Source organism: Leucopleurus acutus (assembly GCF_964270905.1).
Source record: "Leucopleurus acutus genome assembly, chromosome: 2".
NCBI classification, from domain to species: domain Eukaryota; kingdom Metazoa; phylum Chordata; class Mammalia; order Artiodactyla; family Delphinidae; genus Leucopleurus; species Leucopleurus acutus.
The window spans coordinates 172,784,413-172,807,497 of record NC_139143.1 but is presented as its reverse complement, the minus strand read 5'-3'; the positions used below and the strand labels follow the sequence as shown (position 1 = coordinate 172,807,497).

General features: G+C 43.6%; 1 protein-coding gene across 3 annotated transcripts in view; it reads left to right on the top strand.

Annotated features, from left to right (window-relative positions):
- ARID1A (AT-rich interaction domain 1A) overlaps positions 1-23,085 on the top strand; it is a 74,162-nt gene that overhangs the window by 9,917 nt on the left and 41,160 nt on the right. For all 3 annotated transcript variants that reach the window (XM_082857989.1, XM_082857988.1, XM_082857987.1), the window contains exons 2-4: positions 19,707-19,919; positions 21,222-21,674; positions 22,682-22,798. In XM_082857989.1, the coding sequence (XP_082714115.1) occupies positions 19,719-19,919; positions 21,222-21,674; positions 22,682-22,798 (771 nt within the window). In that variant the 5' untranslated portion in view covers positions 19,707-19,718. The remainder of the gene's footprint in view (positions 1-19,706; positions 19,920-21,221; positions 21,675-22,681; positions 22,799-23,085) is intronic.

Below are 23,085 nucleotides of genomic sequence, written 5' to 3'. Positions count from 1 at the left end.
CTGTTCATTCGGCTGTTCTCCAGTATACCAGAATTTCCAATTTTTCTCCTCCTGGTTTAGTAGTTAAAAAGTGTAATTTAGGCATCTTAGAGGTGTGCTAGAAGGAAGCTTCCCTTTATGAAAGAGGGAAAAAGGTAGAGGGAAAGGTGTTTGATAATTCTTTGCTTGACACAGCAGCTTCTTCTCTCTGAAGGAGCCAAGTGTTTCAGAGCTTTGTGTAAATACTTGCTGAGCTGTCAATATGTACCCAGGAGGTTTCTATAGTAAGATGTAAACGGCTGTATAGAATGTTTGACAGGCAAATTAATAAACAGTGTTCAAGCAAAGATAATGCTAGTTTCTTCTCACGTGGTGGAATAAAATAACATTGGAGAAAAAGACTTGGGGGTAGGGAAGAGAGGGTAATGCTGGAGGGTAGAGGTGGGGGTGGAGAGCATGGAGATGAGAAGAAATGATGTAAAAGAGGTTTGAAGTGAAAAGATGATGCCCTGGAAGAGAAACCTCCCTGGTTCTGGCTCCATGCTGAGTTCAGGGCACGTGGAGCCCTGTTTAAAATCGGTGGCAGTTTCAGAGTGAAAATAAACAGAAGTTTGGAAAGAAGGTCCTAAGTTTCAGTTAGTGAACTAAGTGTGCTCCTAAAGCTTGCTTTATGAGACTGTGAGTTTTAAATTTAAAGCATTGTTCTTTCAGAACGTTTCTGTAGTTTGGTGAGATGTTTTTAGGGTTGGGTTTGCATTTTTGGAATACCAAAAAGGAAAAAAAAGATACTACTACTTCAGTGCTGTCCTCAGCCTCTGTTCTGCTTTGGCTCGCAGGATTATAAGCCCACTCCTCAAGGGCCAGGTTTAATTTTTAATTAATTAATTAAATTTTTGGCTGCATTGGGTCTCCGTTGCTGCGTGCGGGCTTTCTCTAGTTGTGGTGAGAGGGGGCTACTCTTCATTGTGGTGCGCGGGCTTCTCACTGTGGTGGCTTCTCTTGTTAGGGAGCACGGGCTCTAGGCGCACGGGCTTCAGTAGTTGTGGCACGTGGGCTCAGTAGTTGTGGCTCACGGGCTTAGTTGCACCAGGCTTAGTGGGATCTTCCTGGACCAGGGCGCGAACGCGTGTCCCCTCCTGCATTGGCAGGCAATTTTTAACCACTGTGCCACCAGGGAAGCCCGGGCTGGGTTTAATTTATATAGCTTTTACTGGACTCCTGTGCATCACTTGTTTTTTGTTTGTTTGTTCTTGTTTTTGTTTTTGTTTGCGGTACGCGGGCCTCTCACTGCTGTGGCCTCTCCCGCTGCAGAGCGCAGGCTCAGCGGCCATGGCTCACAGACCCAGCTGCTCCGCGGCATGTGGGATCCTCCCGGACCGGGGCATGAACCCGTGTCCCCTGCATCGGCAGGCGGACTCTCAACCACTGCGCCACCAGGGAAGCCCCATCACTTATTTTTATATTAAAATTAATGCCCCAGGTTCCTGGGTCATTACAGTGTTTGCGGACTCGCTAAGTCCTGCCTGAAGGGTTATGTGAGTAGATTCAGTCTTTGTTTTTAAAATTGCCATTTTAGGATTAAAAACGTTTCTGGTTCTTCTGGTGAAACATTCTTTTTATGGAGGAGGAGGTATTTTAGAAGTGTTTTATCTGTCTGCCTATCGTACTCTCCCTTGGTAGCCTTGTGAGATGACCGGATTTACTTTCTCAAAGTCTCTTTTTAAACGTAATCCACTGACTCTGACACCAGTGTTCTTCACAAGAAGTGTTTTTTAGACCAGAGTCCTGGAAGTGCCTTTTTGACTCAGCATAGTAGTAGGGAGTATGAATGTAATTATGGCCCTGACCATAATTTTTAGTTAGGTTCAGCTAACTTACCAAAGGCTATCAGCTTGTTTTAAAACAAGATACAAAAACTTGGATTGACACTGACATTGATTGCCCAGGCCTTTCCCCAGTATGGTGGTAGGGAGGGTATTAGAACTTCAGGCTTGTTGCTGAGAGCATGATTTCTAGCTCAGGGGGGTCTGGAGATTCAAATGGGGGTGGGATGTAGCTCTTTGTGAACATACCTACTAGATACTAGGGAGGGACTTAAAAGATAGAGGCAATATCTGCTTCAGAAGAATTTAGTTTTCTTGGGAAACATGCTTATGTGTACACATTTGGAAAACTTGCAAAGCAGGGTTTTACAAATGGATACAGACCAAACTAAGTGTATGGGCTGAAGGAATCTGAGAATAAGGAGCAATCACATTTGGGCAGAGTAAACCTGGGACAGCTTTCCAGAGGCAGTGATTTGTGAAGTTAAATGTCCAAGAAGGGGAAAGTTAAAATATTAATTTGCTTTTTCATAATGCTACTCTGAGTTTCATGGGCTTTATAGAATTCAAGTTACACATCCATCCCCAGACCTGTAGTTTTCTGATTCTGGTGACTTTGAGAATTTGGACTGTAACCAGTTCCATGAAAGAGAGTGGTTTCAGGGTCTTAGTGGTTCCTGTGGTTATGTGGGGCCTTTAGTACAACCTGCCAAGTTCTTGGCTAGTTCAGAGGCTCTTTTGTAGTAATTTTGGGTTTGGAAGTTTGTGTCACCTTCAGAGTTGTGTGCCCTGGACAACTCTACAGTGATAGTCGTTCAACTTTGGTTAGAGAGCCTGAGTTTTTTCTTTTTCGGCAAAGTTAATTGACCTTTCTTAAAACAGGAGCCATGAGGTACCTGTCTGGACTCAGGCTGCTGCTGTTTCTGAAGGTTTGGGAGCTGTGCTCAAGCTGAGTTGCTTGGATCAGACCTTATATTGAGGGTTTTTGGGTGGGTAAGCCTGCACATATGCAGTTTGCCCATCTGTTCACAGAAATGGCCTTTAATATTGTTTTTGCTTAGGTTGGCTGTGGCCAAGAAGCTCATAAATGCTGCAAACACATGCTTATTCCTTATGGGAGCCTCTGAAATGTAGTGATTTTGGTTTCTCTTTACCTGCTAGTCCATGTGTGATTGGATCACATGCGATTTCTGGCACTTTTCAAATGGTAAGTGGATGCTTAACAACTGAAGATGCATGGAGTGTCCAGTACCAGGCTACTACAGTGCTTCCACCTGGAAGAGGAGGGTAGGTTACACTGTTCCAGTATAAAGATATGGAGTCTTGAATACAGATTCTAGTTTGGAAATATCTCTTCCACCATCTTTACCTTGCCATTCTGGCATTTTGCGAAAGTGAGTTTCCAGTAACTCAGAATTGGGCACAGTGGTTCCCGCAAGTGTGTAGGGGCTTGAGATGAACTCCTTAGTCAGTCCAGGTTTTAAGAATCCAAGTTGGGGTGAATGTTGACTTAACTGCCTTGAGTATTCTTCCCTGAATTTGCTCTTCCCCCTATTTAAATGGATGGCATTAGTATTTATTGCATTTGAAGGGACATCTGAGTGAACTTTTATTTTTGTTAGTCATTTGTGCATACTAGAAGATGGTCTTGGGGCAGGTTGAGTCTGTATTTCCCAGTGGCTTCTGCATTTTCTAAGGGTGGACTGCAGTGGGAAGAAGTCTAATGTCAAGAATGCATTCCAACATGCTGCAGAGTAGGAAATTTGATCCCTAAAATGTTGACTTAGTGTTGGTTATGGTACATATTAGAAATCACTCAGTAATCCAGGACAGATTTTTGTCGTCCTCCAGGAAGTTAATGTTGGTATGAAATACTAAGGGGCTTTGGGCACTGGGCTATGCGCTCTGCAGGCCCAGAGTGCTGCTTGAATATGAAGAGGAAATGTGCCATGTGCTTTTTTTTTTCTCTTTTGCATTTGGGCCTCCTTATGGCTTCATTGCTTCTGGGTTCGTAAGTCTGCAATGTTAGGTATTAGACTTCCTCCTCCCTTGGCACTGGCACGTTCATGATTTTTTTGTGGCTCATCACCAGCAGCCAAGATTTTTGTATGCTTTTCCCTCTTAAACTTGTTAGCTTTCAGCTTGCTTGTTTATAGACGTCTCTGTTAAAAGGAACTCCCCCCTCAAGATCTAGCACCAGCATGACGGCAGCAGGGGAGTTTAGGGATTGGTGTGATATTTGAAAACCCATTTGCTGTGTGCTTAGTGTCTTTATTTTGCCTCCTGTTTTCCTTGAGGTCACAACTTGCATGAGTGCATCTGGGTCCAGCTGTTTATTCTCAACTGACTGGTGCCTGGTGTACTTTGACTTTAAGAAGAGTGTGAGTTCAGCCACGTGGTAGAGGATTAAAGGCTACATCGTGCTGGGTGCTTCCTTTAAGAGGAAACAGATATGTCTTTGGGCTCTTCTTGCCCAGTGATTTCCCCTCTCTCTTGGGTAGACCTTATTACAGCTTTCTGTTGTTCTTAGAGAACAGATCACCTGAGCAGAATGCTGGGAATTGGTTGCTCTTTGTTACTACATCTTTTCTGGTGAATACAGATGGCTTTCTCTCTTGCCTTTTGGACAAGATTCTGTTCTGGTTGGAAGGTGATGGAGTTTCATGGCATTAGTTTAGGAGTGTGAAACTCTTGATTCACATTTGGATAACCTGCCTTTCGTTTCCAGACTTCTAACTTTTTACCTGTTTAGGAATCTGGGCTGCCAAAGATATTAATAAGGATTTGGGGATCAATTCTATAGGTAGTTTGTCCACAACTTTGTCCTGGGCCAGGGGTAGGCCAGGGACCTCACTGAGTTCCCTGTTTTCAAGTGATGGTGTGTTGGGGGTGAATATTAATGGTAATTACCATGTAGTTGAGTACTTGCTATGTGCCAAGCACTATGCTTGGGTCTCTCCATGAATTTCTTTATTTAATCTTCACAATCATGAGAGGTGGGTTCTAGAGTTATTCCTCCCACTTTACAGATGAGGAAGTAGAGTAAGAATGAGAAATTCGCCCTAGGACAAAAAACTAGTAAAAGGTAGAGTTTAGGTTTGAATCAAGGTTTGTCTGATTCTCCAGAGCTGTGTAACATTATAAAATACTAAGTTTGCTTCTCCAAAATAAATTATTCAAGCACTAGACCTTGTTGGGACATTATTTTTTGCAATAATCTAGAACTCTTTTTTTAAAAAAAGCTATTTATTTATTTAGGCTGTGCCAGGTCTTCATTGCGGCATGCGAGATCTTTAGTTGCAGCGTGCATGTGGGATCTAGTTCCCCGACCAGGGATGGAACCCGGGCCCCCTGCATTGGGAGCTCAGATTCTTGGCCACTGGACCACGAAGGAAGTCCCTAGAACTCTTAAATGGGGTGAAAGACTGAAAAGCCTTTAGTTACAGTTTGACGTTATGACTAGATTTCTGTCCCATCCATCTCTTCCATTTAGAATTTTATTTAGGTTTTTGATGAATGTCTGTATGATCCCGATGGTAAGAATTGGCAGGATTTGGTCCTTAGGCCCTTTTCTCTTTGAGAGTGGGGATAGAGGTAGGATTCAGGCTCAAAGATAGAGCCCTTCACTTTGACCTAAATGAGAGTAACTTGCATTATGAAAATATTTGCAGAGTGATTTTACTTTCTAGAACTTGGAGCACTCACTGGAGAGATGAGGATTATTGTCTTAATTTTCCACTTCAGGGAAGTGAACACGTAAAGGTTAAGTGCCTCACACAGTTTCATGTCAGAGTCAGCTCTAAAAGTGAGGTTTAAAGTTCCCTTAGGCTGTGTGACTTCAGGCAAGTCACTTCTCTGAATCTGTATCCTCAACTGTATGATAAGGAAAAATATCTACTTGCAGCTGTAGTAAACGTTAAATAACATATATGTAAGTATTACTTGTTATCCAATAAAATTCGAACACAGCTCCTAGTTGGTAGAGGCCCCTGCTTGAGAGGGGGATAGAATTGAATGGTTAAAGACAGACAGCATTAGTCTGTGCTGAATTAAAAGCTATCCCATAGTTTTTACCTGGGCCCATAGCATTTTTACCTGGGCCCTGTTTAGAAATGCAAATACTCATCCAGACGTACTGAATCCAAAACTCTGGCAGTATGTTTTAACAAGACCTCCAGGCCACTATAATGCACACTCAAGTTTGAGAACTACTGGATTTATGCTCAACTAGGCTACAGAATATATCTGAAACACCTGAGGGGCTTCTTCCACATTTTACCAAAGGCTAATGTTTCAGATGTATCTGCCCTTCCCATGATGTTGAAAGTGTGTTATTGGTTGGAGAAAAGGTTAAAAGTGCTAGGGGTTGGGGGAGAAGAAAGAAAATACTTCTGAGATGGATCTTCTATACAGTAATGACACACTCTGTTTGTTTATAGGACCTGGGGACTCCCTGCCCTCCGTTTCTCTTTTAGCTCTTTGGTGGCATAGCATGAGGATGGTTCTGGTTTGATGAAGGTGGAAAAGCTCATTTTAGGCTGGTGGCCTCCAAGTATGACCAGTTGATAAAACTGCCCAAAAAAGTCGTTCTTGAAAATGCTCCTCAGAGGCTAGTATTTGAAACCTTAATTAAATGCCACGATATCCTTTCTGCTCGTTGATGGCCAGCTGATCTGAGAATCTGGTGGTCTCTGAGTAGACCATTCTTAATGACTTCCCTCTGTCTCTCATCCCCCACCCCTCAGTGCCCCAGTGGCCACCTTGAGTTTTGCTGTGATTCCTTTCCTTGTGTCCCTTGTTGTGAAGTCCTAGTAAATAAACCCTCTAAGAAGACTCCTGACAAGTTACCCCATCTCTGAAGTGGATGAGGTCTCTTTGAGGAATGGACATTTGAGCCAAAACCTGTCCCTAGTTGTATGACTTAATAAGGATTGTGCTTGGCACAGAGATGGAAGTTACAGAAATGGTTAGATAATAAACATTAATAATGCAAAGACCAAGTGGAGAACCAGTGTTGTAGTTCATGGGGGCTTTCTGAAAACCTGATGTGGTTTCTGAATCCTTCCCATTAAAAACATGTTTCCTGTACCAGACCTCTTTTCCCTCCTGCCTGAGAAGGGAAGCTGTGATCACTGTGACCTGGCTGCGATGAAGGCAGAGGCTTCCAGGAGGCAGTATGCTGACAGTTTGATCTGTGATTTGATATTTGTATGTACAGACAATACTCTGGTAGTCATATGTTCCGTGTGTGTTTTTTTTTTTTTTTTTTTTTTTTTTTTGCGGTACGCGGGCCTCTCACTGTCGTGGCCTCTCCCGCTGCGGAGCACAGGCTCCGGACGCGCAGGCTCAGCGGCCATGGCTCACGGGCCCAGCCGCTCCGCGGCATGTGGGATCTTCCTGGACTGGGGCACGAACCCGTGTCCCCTGCATCGGCAGGCGGACTCCCAACCACTGCGCCACCAGGGAAGCCCCGTGTGTGTGTTTTTGTGTTCCAGACTCACTTTATCATCCCTCTGCCATTCAGCTTTATTTTCTCTCTGTTCTTGTTTTTTTCCTTTTTCATTGTTTCCTTTGGTTTCTAACTCTGTTAGTAGAATGCAAAGCACATGGAGACTTCAGTAGCTTTAACACACCAGAGCTGACAAAATGTCTTAAGGGAACCGGAGAGGCAATTTATACCACTTTCAGATCAACATCGTTTCAGTGAAGATTCCTGGTATCTGCTTACCTCTGTTGGAATGGCCTGGCTAACTAGAGGCAGGACGTGTCTTTGTCTGATAAACTAAGAAACAGAAGTTTCCTAGATGATCTCTCCCTCTTCTCTTTTCTCACCTTATTGCCTTTGGTCTGGAGACTTTCTTAGCCCTCCTTAATCTGTTTTGGGGGTTCTGTTGGTCTAAGACAGATTTGTAACATTCTTGTTTTTCTTTCTAGTCTGTGATTTGAATCTTCTGCTTTCCCAGTGCAGCTTTGAATTGGCTTCTTTAAAACCCCTACATAAAACCTCAAGTGACCAATATGTGGTCTCATTATGGTATTTTGGGTTAAAATAAAATGAGATTGAGATTGCCTTATTCAAGGCACACAGAATTTCCCTTTGGTAAATGTGTTTGGGTGAGTGAACACAGCAATCTCAAAAGAGTGTATGAGCCAAAACAGACTTGGGGGGGGGGGTACGGATAAATATTAGCTAGATTTCCATAGCTTAGTGTGCCAAGTATTCATCCCAATTTGATTATACTGGCCACAGATAGCAGGAAAGACAGCTGGTAACTTTGGTCTAGTCTCATGCATTTCTCGTATAAATGATGAAGCCAGGGTCTTCAGTACACATTTGTGTGGACAGTGGTATAGAGGAGGGGAGGTTGGTACCAATGTACTTTTGGAGCTCTGAAAAGAATAGGAGAATCTATAGTACTCTATGGCTTTTCATTCAGGGAACTGCTGACCTTAAAAAAGCCTGAGGATTTGGAAGCATCTATAATCTTAATAAGGTAGGCTGTGCCCTTGGCCGTTCTTTAACTTATTTTATTGTGCTTGTTATAGTGGACATAGGGGGACCAAGGGAAAGGCTGGCATTTTTGGAAAGTGGTCCAGGGCAGCCCTAGGAATTAATGAACGTGCCATGGCTGCTGCTTCTCAGTGTCTTTATCAAAATATAGTACTTGATTGGATTGATTACAATCAAAGCATGATGGCAAACAGATTCCCCTACTGCATGTGAATCAAGTTCCTACAGCTAAGTGATGTCACAGATACCTTTTTTAGTATAGAAGGAAAAACTTGGGCAGAATGTAAAACTGTGCACTTAGAGAAATTTAGAACCTTTTTATATGACCCACGCCAGACCAAGTCTGGAGTTACAGATAAAGTAAAAGGAACGGGGGAAAAGAGAGCTTTTTAAAGGAGAAGGCAAGGAGGCCTTGAAGTTTTCTGGCTAGAAGCAGTTTTTGCCTTTGCCTTTTTTGTCTATTTTTGAGCAGTTATCTGTAAAGCAATTTAACATATGGAAGAGGGAGTAGTATTTTAGAAACTAGGTCAAAAGAACTAGGTGTGATTTAGAAGTGTTGTCTTTACTGAAAAGTTGATATATATTCTCCTGGGTAAAGCTCTGTTTGAAAGGCTATGTGCCCCTTGCCTCTCCATGTATCCCTTAAGCATACCATATCAATTCCTGATAAATAACAAATAGGTAGGGAAGAAAATGTCTAAACCTACTTAGTGCTTCATTCTTAACCTGCTCAGTTGGGCTGCGGTCCATCCACAATAAGGTCCGTTCCCTAGTAGAAGCACCAAAGGATGGTTTGTGGGAGGAAATACTTTTTTCTGATGTCAACCCATAACACCTCGTGTGGGTAGTCAGGTCTGTATTTTGTTAAGTTTTTAATTATTAAGCATATACTGGAAGGCAGTATACCAACCTGTTTTCCTTGTAAACCATCAGGTTTTCTTGGACTTTGATCATATGCCCCATTTCTCAAGAATTTTCAGGATAAGAACTTTTTTTTTTAGCTCACTTAATTGTCCGGTCCTGTTACTGAAATATTGTCTAATTTAAAGCATACAATAGTTGGACTTGCCAGTGTAAGAAATCTTGTGGCAAAACTTTTTTTGGAAAACCTGTGAGTACCTACCTACCATTTGGCAGTTGCTTACAGTAATGTAACAGCTACTTAAGGAGCTTCTACAATGTATCAGGCAACAGGATTCATAATGCCATGGAGTACTTTCTAGTAGGGAAAGATATAAATAAATATTCACAAATAACTATATAATTATAATTGTATTAATGCACTGGGGAAGTACCGCCTTCAGTAAATTATTTTCCAACTATTTCATAAAGTAAATTTTTATTTATGATTACCTTGGCTAGTGGGTGACTTTGTACTGTTGAGCTCTTGGGATAGGTACCAGTCAGTTCTGATTCCCTTTCCCATCACTGCTCCAGGGTCAATTGTTACAGGAAATTCTCCATCTCAGACTGGACTTGTAATGGGCTAGAGTCCATTATTTCTCAGTGAGGCTCTTCTTTGTGTGGAGATGCATTGCAGGACATTTGGCATCCTGCTCCCCAGGTAATAAATGTCAGTAATACCACAGAATCGCTGTGATAACCTAAAAGGCACTTTCGTACATTGGTTTCCAAACACTTCTCAGGGGCTAGTATTGCCCTGGTTGAAAACCGTTGGGCTTTACTGTCAGGATTCTTGGAAGGAGCTATTGAACAAATTCCTTTGGGAGAACAGACTGAAAGTAGGTAGAGCTTGAGAACTGGACTGGTCAACCCTTTTGGTGTCTAACTTGTGTGTGTGTGTGTGTGTGTGAGTGTGTTTGTGTTTAAGTTTTCTTTATTTTTAAAAAATATTTATTTTTGGCTGCATTGGGTCTTCGTTGCTGTACATGGGGGCTACTCTTCGTTGCAGTGCACCGAAGTTGTCTTATTGCGGTGGCTTCTCTTTGTTGCAGAGCACAGGCTCTAGGCACCTGGGCTCAGTAGTTGTGGTACACAGGCTTAGTTGCTCCGCGGCATGTGGGATCTTCCTGGATCAGGGCTCGAACCCATGTCCCCTGCATTGGCAAGTGAATTCTTTTTTTTTTTCTTTTTTGCGGTACGCGGGCCTCTCACTGTTGTGGCCTCTCCCGTTGCGGAGCACAGGCTCCTGACGCGCAGGCTCAGCGGCCATGGCTCACGGGCCTAGCCGCTCCTCGGCATGTGGGATCTTCCCGGACCGGGGCACGAACCCGCGTCCCCTGCATCGGCAGGCGGACTCTCAACCACTGCGCCACCAGGGAAGCCCGGCAGGCGGATTCTTAACCACTGCACCACCAGGGAAGTCCTGTAGTATTCTTGTTTTTTAAGTGGGTATTTTGAAACTGCTTTCAGCTCCATTCTGCTTTTTCTCCTATTGAGTATGGAGAGAGGGAAGTAATTTATTTGATTGTTAGTTAACTTCTAGTTGACCACTTTGGGTTTCTGGTCTTGAGTGTGTGGGACCAGACCTGGGTCTGGTTTCTAAGCTTTATTGCTTAGAAATTTGGGACTTGTGTAGGATGATAATAGCTAACATTTTGGGTGCTGGAGGAGATAGCAATCAAACACAGACACATGCCTTGTATTCTAGCCTTGTAGCTTATACTAGTCTAGGATATAGACTTTAAACAAGATAAATAAGTAAACTTTAGCATATAGTATGCTTAGTGTTATGTGCTCAGGAGCAAAGTTAATCAGGGATCAACTATAAGAAGTGTGCAGGATTGAAATCTTAAATGGGTACACCAGGGGAGGCCAAAATGAAGTGATATTTGATGTGAGAGAGCTATACTAATACCTGAGAGAAGAAAGAGTATTCCAGGTGGAGAGATCAGTGAATACAAAGACTCTGAGGCTGGAGCATGTCCAGCTGGTTTGAAGAACAATGTTTTGTTTCGTTTTAATGTACTAACTTATTCAACCCTGAGGGTGTTACTACTGCCGTCTCTATTCTGTTGATGTAGAAACTGAGGGACAGAGAAGTTGAAGGCATTGTGGAGGCAGAGCTCTTAGGACTTACTGTGTTGAACCAAAGCATTTCCTCTCAGCATGAAAGAGGTTAGGAATTGCCAAGACCTCTAGAATTCTACTTTCTCTTTCACAGTCCCCTTTCTTTTCCTCTTTTAAAGTAGAAAAGTTTGTTTTACACACGGATGTCTACCTTCCCGGAGTTTATGTTCTAGTCTAGGATACAGACAGTGAACAAGGTAAATAAGTAAAGCATATAGTATTGTTAGTAATAGGTGGTCAGGTGAACAAGACAGTCGGGGATTAAGTATAAGAATTTGGGAAATCTTGGCTTTGAGAATGCTGCTTATTTGGGAATCTGAGGTCCGTTCCTAGTTTTTCTCTATTGGCCAGGCACTGCCCTCTTCAGACCATAGGTTGGCTAAGGAAGCTGAACGTGCATCTGAGTTCTAGGGTCATTCTGTGCTGGAGATGGGAGGAGATTTGGAGGGAGGCCATGCAGCCCAAATGCTCCCAGACTGGACATGAGAATTGCCTGAGGAGATTCCTGGCCCCATCCCAGAGCTGCTGATTCAGAATCTAGAGGGCGGGATTCAAGTGTGTAGCTGAAGAGGTTAGGTACAGCCTGATTAGTGCCTACCCCTCTCTCCGCAGTTGGTCAGAGAACTGGGATTGAAACTCAGGCATTCTCTTAGTCTAGTGTACTCTTTTCATCGTGTTGTAATGCTGTCTTACTCTTGAGATTAAAAAGTTGTAAACAAGGGGATGTTGAATTTTATCAAATGGCATTTCATTCTTGTTTAATCATTGTCTTGGGGCCTTACTGTTTTATATATTATATACCTGGGTTTTAAGTAGTACCTGAAGAATTCTTTCTCAAGAAGGTATGTGTCTTTCTTAGAGGCTTTTGTAATTCATTGGAAATTGGGAGAAATTGGTTAGCTAAGTTTGGTCTTCTGAAAAAGGGATCATCATTTTTGGAAGAGCACTTTCTCTTTGAAAGGTGGCTAATGAAAGTGCTCTGGATGAGAAGAACTTTATCATTTGTTGGGGAATTTATTACTTTAATGCTCTACTTGCTTTATTTGAAGAGCTCTTTCAGGACCCAGCGAAGAAATAAAGAAATGCCAGCCACCTGGTTGTGGTTTTTCTGTCACGCCTCTTCTGGGGGACAGCTGCGAGGTGGTTATTACAGTTGGCTCTCATAATTTATTTGAGTTTTGTGGAAGATTCAGTGACTTTTCCCCCTTTGGTCTCTTTTTTCTACCCTTAGTGAGTTTTTTTCTGATTTTCTGGTCTGGAAAGATGGAGCACAGTAGCCTAAATACCTCTGAGCCAGGGAGAGAGCCAGGCATCTTGTCTTGTTCTCTATCACATTAGAGACAGTGTGGGTTGGAAGGTCCTGAGTCTGTTGTCAGGTTGCAGCCCCTCCTAGGAGTTCGGTCAGCTTGATGCTTCAGGTCATGTCTTTGAAATGGGCTCTTACTTAAGGCTGCAAAGGGGAATGTGCCCTGATCTTCAAGAATCGTTTCTGTAAACAGAATGGGGTAGATAGAACTTTTAATTGACTTTGGGTTTTTTATTTATATTCAACTTGGACACTTATGGAACATTGAAAGAATTTTTTAAAAAACTGTCTCTTTCAGGTGGTAGTTGTAAACTAGTTGTTGGTAATTCCTCTCTCACCATAGGCATATGGCCAGTTTGTTGAGAACTGGAATGAACTAGAACTAAAATGAAAGAATTGTTTTCAGTCTCTTGTGAAGTAGAAAAATGGGGTGTGATTCTCAGGTTATGAATGATAAGAAACATAGGCTGAGTGGGTTGATCTCCTGGGTCAGGTGTTGGTATATCTGATGAGAGATTTTTATTTTCTTATCATCAGTATAGCTTCAGGAAATCAGTGATGTCTCTGGTGAGGCCAAATAGGAAGTGAAGAATCTCTTGTTATCCTGGGTCACATAAACAGTGGGCACATGACTGTTTAAATGCAAAACAAAATGAAGGGAAGGAATCTCCTTATTTTAGGAGGCAGGGTCTGGGGATAGAACTAAATGCAGGTTTCTGGGCAGTTTTTCCTTGATTGGGGTTGGGCCCCTAGACCAGTCTTCAAAGCCATGAAGTGTACTGGAGGAGTGAGAAAAAACAGGATGAGGATACAGATGTCTGTGTGGCTGGGGAGGGGGGCACTGTGAGAATGATTTATGCTGGTCAGCTCACGTGTATCGGGGTGCAAAGGGTGGTTCTCTCTATGGAATCTACTCGGTCCTTCCTCAGATCTGAGTGTGGGGCCACGTGGAGCTTGCGGGAAGGTGAGAGCACGTTGGTTGGGAGAGGCCTTAACTTTTGTATTTATCCCTCCCTGGAATGCTCCTCAGCAGGGGAGCGTCCCATAGGGAAACTGGATCAACAGCTGCCGCCTGTCCCTGTAATCACAGGAAGCCAAGGCTGGGTGCCTTTGTATGGGAGCTCCACAGCCAGACAATAGTTTGTGCTGGCGGGGCCATGTGGCGAGTCACGTGACCTGGGGCTGTTTTCTGCCGGGGTCCTTACCCATCTGTTCTTTCGGCTCTTTCTGGGTTATCAGGCGCCAGTCCAAGTCCTCCCAGGCAGCCAGCTTCATGGCCAGAGATTACGAGCACTAACCTTCCTGGCAGGGGTGGTGTGGCTTCGCGTTTATGCAGATTAGCCATGTGTTTCTCACTTCAAGGCGTTCCACAGGAAAAGCCTTTTCCTGTGTTTGGCTCTCAGTGGGCGGTTCCCAGCTTACTGTACTGGGACTCAGCAAGCAGCAGGCGTGCACGAGAGGGATCACAGTACACTGGCCCCCTCCCATTCCACCTCCAGTGCTACGTCACCACAACACAACCGCTCGAGCTCTCATACTGTTGGTGTCATTCATTCGGTGCCAAGATTGCTTTAAAAAATTCCCTTGGCCCCAGTTCAAACAGGAGTACAGCTGGGATGTGTTAGATTTTAGGCAGTCTGCCCTCAATTTGAGATGAGTTATAAATAGCAGTGCCGACTTCCTTAACTACCGCTCTCTGAGGTAAAATGCAGGTTAATTACTGTGGGAATCAATTAGGTGGTTCTTTTGGTTAAAGAGCCAGGGATGCTTTTTTTTATTGTTGTTATTAAAAGTCATACAACAAACCTGGCCAGGAATAAATTGAAAGCGCAGTGAGTAAGAAATAATATTCTAGGTTTCTACTAGCCTCAACTAGTTGGCATTTAGGGTGACAGGACAAGTGGTAGTCAAGACTTCTGGTTTCTGATGGACACATTTTTGGCAGCCCAGTCCATCTCTCTCCAGTCATGTTCTTGTTGGTCCTTGGGTACCAAATCTGGTTCCTTTGGTTTGCTACACAGTCACTTCCTTTCTGCATCTTTGGATTGGGACTGAAGCCTGGAACTTTCCTCAGTTGGACTTTTATTTCAAGAAAATTAAGAAGTTTCTCTTTCCTGGTGCCACTGCATGTGGTGTGGTGCATTTTGGTGAACAGTATCTCTCACTTTGGAGTCCCTGGCCCCGCCTTCTCTGCTCTCTTCTCAATCAGTTGTGATCAGAAGTTGGAGAATTTGAAGTCCAGTGTGTTATATCTCAGCAACCCCTTAGGTCGTTATGGCTTTCCTTGGTGCAATAAGAAGTTGTAAGGGATTCCATTAGCCCTCTGATCTGGAGGGGCTTTTAATTCCGTTTGCTTAGAGCAGGGAAGCTCTGTGCAAGTGGTTAGTCTGTAAGCTGTTTGTTCTGAATATATTCAAAGGGACCAGCCTGCTAGGCATCCTTGCCTTTGATGCCTAGGGAAACTGCAACTTTTGATGCATTTCATTTGGCAGGCAGTTTGTAAGACGTCCAGTGATCTGGAAGGAGATAAGTGGTGAATAGAGATGGGGGTTTTCTTATGGCTCTTTTCCTCTTTTTTATTTTTATTTTTTATGAATGTAGGAGAGTATATAGCAGGGGGCCCGACTGCCCTGATCAAGGGGGCAGCATTTTCCTCTCAATTATGTGTCTTTGTGGCAGAGCCTTTGCTTTTGAAGTGTAATCACAGTAATCTACTCCTGTGGTTTCCCATTGAAGGGATTTCCTCTCTGTCTTTCCCAGAGAGGAATCTCTGGCTCTTTGGTGTTTCCCATCCTCTGCCTCTTCCTTGGTGCCTGCAGACTGCTGATACTGGTTTTTCTATCTTGTATGTAGTAGGCATTTTTCTCAGCTGAAATTGCTACTTTCCAAAAAAACTGATTAGTGAAGATTTAAGGCCCCTTCTCTGTTATGAAAGATTGGAAGATGACATTTCATCTATAACTGCAAATCACAAATCTTTCACAATGGTTTTAAATGTCAGAAGTGTGAGTTTAGTCCCTGCCTACCTCCCCTTCTGATATGAGCAGATGTTTAACTTTGACATGAGACCAGATTAATCTGGTTGAACTGAATATATTTTAGTTGCTAAGCTGTGTATTCCGTTTATTATAACCCTTTAGTGAAGGGAAGGGGTCAGAAATCTGATGTCCAGGAAAGGGAAATGTCTTAATTTCATTTTTTAGAATAAGAATTTTTTTAACTTGCGTTTAATTTTAGTCTGCAAGGAGTTTCTAAAGTAGTGGAAGAATCCTTGAACCCTTTAGTAGCTGTCCTCAATTGGGAGTGCAGGCACCCTGATGTGAGACATGGGGCGGGGGTGGTGGGTAGGGGGGAGTAACTTGCCTTTAGCCTTTTGTTTTTAAGCAGTGTGTTTGTGGATGCCTGTGTGGTTTGAAGACCTCTCTGGTTATAGGAGAGAGGCACTTAAGGAGGGCACTTAAGAGTCTCCTCAGAGGTGTGCTCATTCTTCCTTGACTGTTTGTTCTACCCTCCCCTTTGCTTTTTCAGTTCAGTCCCCATTTTTTTCTGCCCTCAAAGTCATAACCTGGTTTAGGGTTTAGGGGTGTCCCTGGCCCTTTGGCTAGGTGGTTTAATCTAGGCTTTCTTCCCATAGTATCCCCTACCCACTTCTTAAAGTAGGGCAGCCTGGCACAGTGAAGTTCCTGAGCCCTAGTTCTGCACTTGGGGTCTTTCGGGGGACTTTGAAGATAAAATACCTGATCTCCGATTTCTGAGAACTTAGTCTCGAGAGATGCAGTCAGTTAGCTGGACAACTAAGTGCTAAACCTATGATTCTGACTGATTTTACAATACGACATTTAGAAGTGTGAAAGAACAGAATGTGCTAAAGAAGTGGGAAGTGGCTTCATGTTGAAGGGTTGGGTTTCTGCTGGTGGAAGCCATTGTGGACAGGAGGGCAGGGCAGGGTACTATTGCGCAGAGCTGGACATGTGGGAAGTCTGGCATGAGGCTGAAAAATGCGTAGAACTGGAGCACTGTGGCCCATTTTAGAGCCAGGCAGAAGCACTATTTATCATAATTGATAATAGCTACTATTCATTGGGTGTTTAAGTACCAGGCACTGTGTGAAGTGTGTTATGTGCATTTTATGTTTTTTTTGTTTTTGTTTTTTGGCTGTGTTGGGTCTTTGATGGTGCACGTGGGCCTTCTCTGGTTGCGGTGAGTGGGAGCTACTCTTCGTTGTGGTGCGCAGGCTTCTCTTGTTGCGGAGCATGGGCTCTAGGCGCGCGGGCTTCAGTAGTTGTGGTACATGGGCTCTAGAGCACAGGCTCAGTAGTTGTGATGCACGGGCTTAGTTGCTCCGCAGCATGTGGGATCTTCCTGGACCAGGGCTCGAACCTGTGTCCCCTGCATTGGCAGGTGGATTCTTAACCACTGCGTCACCTGGGAAGCCCCAGTTATGTGCATTTTAGTTAAAGAATTGATGTGCTCAAGGTCAGTGACAGGAGTTAGGATTTGAACCCAAGTTTGTCGATTTATTACTTTCTTTGCTCTTTCTATTTGATACTGTACATGATGTAGTAGGTAGGAAGTTTGGGGCTGTTGTTGAGCAGGGAGAGGTGAAAATGATTTGTGAGTATTGCTCTAGAACTGTGCAATCCAGTATAACCACCAGCTACATGTGGTTATTTGAATTTAAAGTAAATAAAAAGAATTCAGTTCCTCAGTCACACTAGGCATATTTCAAGTACTTAATAGTCATACAACACAGAAAATTTTATTGGGCAGTGTTTCTCTAGATCACTGGTTCTCAGCTAGTAATATATGTTAGAACTAGGGAATTTCCTGGCAGTCCAGTGGTTAGGACTTGGCGCTTTCACTGCCGTGGCCTGGGTTCAATCCCTGGTTGGGGAACTAAGAACTAAGATCCCACAAGCCATGCATTGCCCCCTCCCCCGAGACACGAATCATCCAAGGATCTTAAGGGGTTTAGGGGGAGGGAGCCAAGCCTTTCTAGACTCGCTAAATTGGAATCTCTAGGGAGAGGCCCAGGCATTTGTGCAGCTTCTCACATCTGATCGGTAGCTGTGGTTAATAGCTGCTGCTCTAGAAGCTCCGTAGTAACCATGGTAATGACTGCCCCTTGTGTGTTGAAGAGATCTAGACTGACAGAGATACCCAGAGTGGGCTGGTCTCTGTTCAGCAAATGTAGTCTCTTCACCTGGGGGCCACGTGGACAGCAGCTGCAGTCTAGGATAAGATGAGGATCTCCTTGTTATTTGCGGCATGATGTGGCTGTGTAAGCCCCTGAGCTCTTTGTAGGAGAGAATGGTGATGTTTTGGCTCCATTGCCAGGTGTATCTGGGGAAGACCACATGCTATTTATTACTCACTAGTTTGGTTGTTGAATTTGAACTTCCTAAACAGGCTCAAAAGAATCCACGTGGCTCCAAAGTTATGATCGGGAATGTTATTGGAGCTTCTGATACAGAGGCAGGTCTGGGCAAAAATTGTTTAGTTATGATTGTTGGAAATAGCACTTTAATAATATTGACATGTAGTAGTGATTTGGGACACGGTTTTACTATGATTCTCGTAGTTTGGAAACTTCAGAGGTTTCAGTGTTAACCTCTTAAGGTGAGATTTCAGCTGCAGCCTAAGAGAGAACTTCGTTTCTGCTTTTTTTCGGTTAGTATTTAGAAGAATAGTCTCTGTGGCTTTTTATCTTATCCATTTTCCTCATGACAGCTCGACTTCTTCATTATTATAAAACACTTAGGTAGTGTGCTGCAAAAAAAATATATTAGAATAATTTATTAATTATAGAATAATAGAACCAGAAGGGACCCTAGGTGTAATCTAGGCCAGTGGTTCTTAAAAGTATGGTGGTCCCTGGACCAGCAACATCAGTATCACCTGGGAACTGCTATAAATGCATATCTTAGGCCCACCCCTGAACCTACAGAATCGTACCCTGGGGATGGGTCCCAGCAGTGTGCGTTTTAACAAGCCCTCTGGGTGATTCTGATGCATTCTGAAGTTTGAGAACCACTGAATTCCTTAATACCTACTCCCCATCCCCAATTTAAGATTCAGTTTTCAGGTTTTACGTCAGGTGCAGGCCTACTTGGCAACTTGGGTGTATCTATTTAAGTGCTTAGAGATACTCCTTCCCTTCTCACCACCAATAGATATAGGTAGGCATCTCTGGGAGGGGAAAGTGTGCTGGGCCTCTGTTCTACGTAGCTCCAGTAAGATAAAATTATGTCAGAAAGTGAATGAGTTGACTGATCCTGTTGCACCACAAAGAGCTGGAAATTATGTTTGTAGCCAAATACCTATGAGCTTTGAGGTTCCATTATTGGTACCTCTGCATCTTGTTTTTTAGAGAGACATAATCTCTACCTGCCTTACACCCTCAAGCTCTTGAATATTAAAGGAGGTGAACTTTTCAGTTGAGTTGTACAAGGCTCTAAATAAATTCGGGGTCACAATTCCCTCAACAACTGTAACTTAGCTATGATACCCAGTTGGAAGAAAGCATAAATTTAAGTCCTCGTGCCATAGCACAAATGGGCTCTGGATGTGCAAGGAAATAAGTTTCCACTGTTTAAAGAATAAAAACATCTAGAGGCTTGTGTATTTGAATTCCCTACCACAGTATTAAAGCATCAGTTCTGGTGTTATTGAACAGGATCATGGCAGAGTATAGCAGCACCATCCCCTCCCAACTGAAGGGCCTTTGTTCTCATTTTTCTGTACCATAGAGTACGTGTATTCATTGCTCCACACCTGGCCCGTTCCTTGGATCTCAAGTAGTACCACACTTATAAAGTAGTATATAGCTTAGAAGATGCTTTCACAAACTGGTGGTGTTTCCATTTTACATATGACAAAATCAAGGTTCTGAGGAAGGTTAAATGACTTGCTCAAGGGTTATTGGGTCTATACCATTACTTTATTTCATAGTAACTGTTTTCCTTTGTGGCATACAGACTTGTATGCCAAGGTTTGTGTTCATATTGGCTAGAGGACATCAAAGCTTCAGGTTAATGAAATGCTCTTTATTTTGTAGCCATCCAGTCCAATGGATCAGATGGGCAAGATGAGACCTCAGCCGTATGGCGGGACTAACCCATACTCGCAACAACAGGGACCTCCATCAGGACCGCAGCAAGGACATGGGTACCCAGGGCAGCCATATGGGTCCCAGACCCCGCAGCGGTACCCGATGACCATGCAGGGCCGAGCGCAGAGTACCATGGGCGGCCTCTCTTATGCACAGCAGGTAGATGTTGACTCCGATTACCTCAATCCTTGTTGCTGTCCAAGATCTGGTCTTCAGCTATAGAATCAGAATGTGTCTTTGGCTTCCAAACCTCTTGAAAGGAACATAGGCCAACTGACTCAGTTAGTTTCACTGTGCTATGTACAAGGCCAAGGTTGTGGTCACCATCGCATGTATGCTTGAAGGAAAACTGCTCCCTGGCCACCTGCTATACGTATCTGTCTTCTTTGACCTGGCTGGCCTGCTTGTACCCACTGAATGGTGATCTCTGAAGGAAGTGGGAAGAAAGAAAAAGGCAGTGGCTGAGCACCAGTCAATCCACTGCTACCAAGAAAAACCGCTCATACCATGTGCCCTGGGGAGAGAAGAGGCCCTTCATGTTCTCAAGGCCTTCAACATACAGCTGTCTGGTTTAAACTGAATGTTTAGAAGGGACTGGGAGTAGCAGGAAAAGGGAGGATTGAACAGTAAAGATGCTAACAGTGCTATTGCAGATGTTAAGATTTTACTCATCTCCTTTTATCTGACCATCCGCACCATCATCTTTTTATTGCCATTTTTTGTTTTGACAGCATTTTCTACCATTTATATGTGAGTGGTATTCATACTGAAAATGGTGAGGGATAGAATATAAGACGTAACTTTACTTCTAAGACTTGAAAGCAAAGTATGCCCTTATATAAAATCACTTTTTTTTTTTCAATGAGAAAATGGAGGAGAGTTGGGAAGGATATTATTGGTCTTTTTTTTCCCCCCTCCTTGCCAGATATATCCCTGGTGCCTAGAGTAGTGCCTGGTACAAGTAAGCAAGTAGGCTGTCAGATACTTTTTGAATGAAGACTAAATGAAAAAGAGAACCAGGGTAGTTTAGTGATTGGCATACCATCTGGCTTACTAAACCCTAGGTTTTCAGTCGGCTGAGCCAGGCTGCTCTTGACTCTTCGTTGTGGCTAGGATACAGATTCCTAGCGCTTATAAAAACAGTCTAGGCCATGATAAAAAGAGTAGACTCATTGGTGAAAACAGCTGTTCTTGAACTCTTGTAAGTTGACCAGATTTTTATTAAATAGTGTAAATTTTCTGCGAATGAATGTGATCCACTTAAGAACAAACCAACTAGGAACCCAGCCTGGCTGTCCTTCCTGGCTCAGTTTAACAGGGTTGGTAGAAAAACCCTGGGCTTTCTAAATGTGAGGCTTGGCTTGCCAGCTTTGTATACCCATCTTCAGGGCATGGCTTCTGACATAATCACCTTTCTTCATCCAGAAGGGTCAGTGCTAAAAGTATCCTTTCCTTTTACAGATTCCACCTTATGGACAGCCAGGCCCCAGCGGGTATGGTCAGCAGGGCCAGGCTCCATATTACAACCAGCAAAGCCCTCACCCCCAGCAGCAGCAGCAGCCCTACTCCCAGCAGCCACCATCCCAGACCCCTCACGCCCAGCCTTCATATCAGCAGCAGCCTCAGTCTCAGCCACCGCAGCTCCAGTCCTCTCAGCCTCCGTATTCCCAGCAGCCATCCCAGCCCCCCCATCAGCAGTCCCCAACCCCGTACCCCACCCAGCAGTCCACCACCCAGCAGCACCCCCAGAGCCAGCCCCCCTACTCACAGCCACAGGCACAGTCTCCTTACCAGCAGCCGCCACCTCAGCAGCCAGCATCCTCGACGCTTTCCCAGCAGGCTGCGTACCCTCAGCCCCAGTCTCAGCAGTCACAGCAAACTGCCTATTCTCAGCAGCGCTTCCCTCCACCACAGGTAAGAGGCCCCTTCCTCATGCCCTTCCCTACGTGTGACCGCAGACTTTGGGGGCTGGTGTCATGAGAACTTTGCCTTACAAAATCGGTTCTCTAATTGAAACTAATAAAGATATAACTGCATAAAAACCTGTAGCTCTCCATACTCATGAAATAGGGCAGTGGAGAGTTGCATAGGCAGAAAAGAGATAAAGATAATGGGACTGATTTTTTTTTTCCTTTTTCTTTTTTTTTAACTCAGAATTCAGAACTTGAGCATCCCAGTTAGTTTGGTCTTTTTAAAAACAGTCGCTTTGGGAGGCTGTACTGTACATTCATCCAACTGCCATTCCATTCTGCTATTGCTCAAAATATTTTGGAGCCCTTCATTTGAAACTGCTGTCAGAGCTGACATCACATTCTTTAGAATAGTCTCAGTGGTAGCAAATCTCTTTATTTTTTTGAGAGTGGATTTGATTTTGGGAAATAGCTAAAATTCATCTGTAGCCATGTCTATGAACAAGGTAGGTGATAAAGTCTAAATAACAATTTGGGCTTTATTCTTTAAGGAGCAGAAAGAGGAGAATGACTGAGTGATGACAGGTCCATTAAAGATTTTGTGCATTGATGGCATTGTTGGAATAAGTATCTTTAAAGGAAGCAGTACTCATTTTAATGCAGAGGTCCTAGCGTGAGTTTTTTGTTGGTGTTTTTGAATCAGGTGGTCTCATTCCTTGATAGATATAACTTGTAGTTAGCTAGACTTTAGCATTTATCCCCAAGTAACAGCGTTCTGTGGGTGGTGATAAATGGTCAGGAGTGCCATCAGAGAGTCTTATGTCCACTGTTGACATTCTTAAGAGCCACAGCTTGTTTTTTTCTGCCTTTGGGTAATATTGTGTGTGATTGGGCAGTCTCTCACACCTAGCTTCCCCTGTTGAAGAGAGTCCCATAGGCCTTTCATCATGAAGCAAGCTTGCCTGGTTTATCAATACCAAGCTCTCACAGCTTTTGTTTTTCTTGTTTTAGGAGTTATCTCAAGATTCATTTGGGTCTCAGGCGTCCTCAGCCCCCTCAATGACCTCCAGTAAGGGAGGGCAAGAAGATATGAACCTGAGTCTTCAGTCAAGACCTTCAAGCTTGCCTGTGAGTATTTCTGCCACCCTCTAAAAGATGATGGGGGCAGAGAGAAAAACAAAGAAAACCAGTTTCTGATTGGATGTTTTGGTGGTATTGAGCTAAATGAATGATGAGCTATTCCTTGAATTCAGGCTCAAAATTCTGAATAGGAATTTATGGACTGACCTTATAGAATGTCTGTTTTGGTTGCCTGCCCAGGGAGGAATATGTGTGTGATCTCTGTTTAGAGATCTAAACACTGTTTTAAAGTTTTTTTGTTTGTTCATCTTACTTTTGAGGGCTTAGTTTTTAGG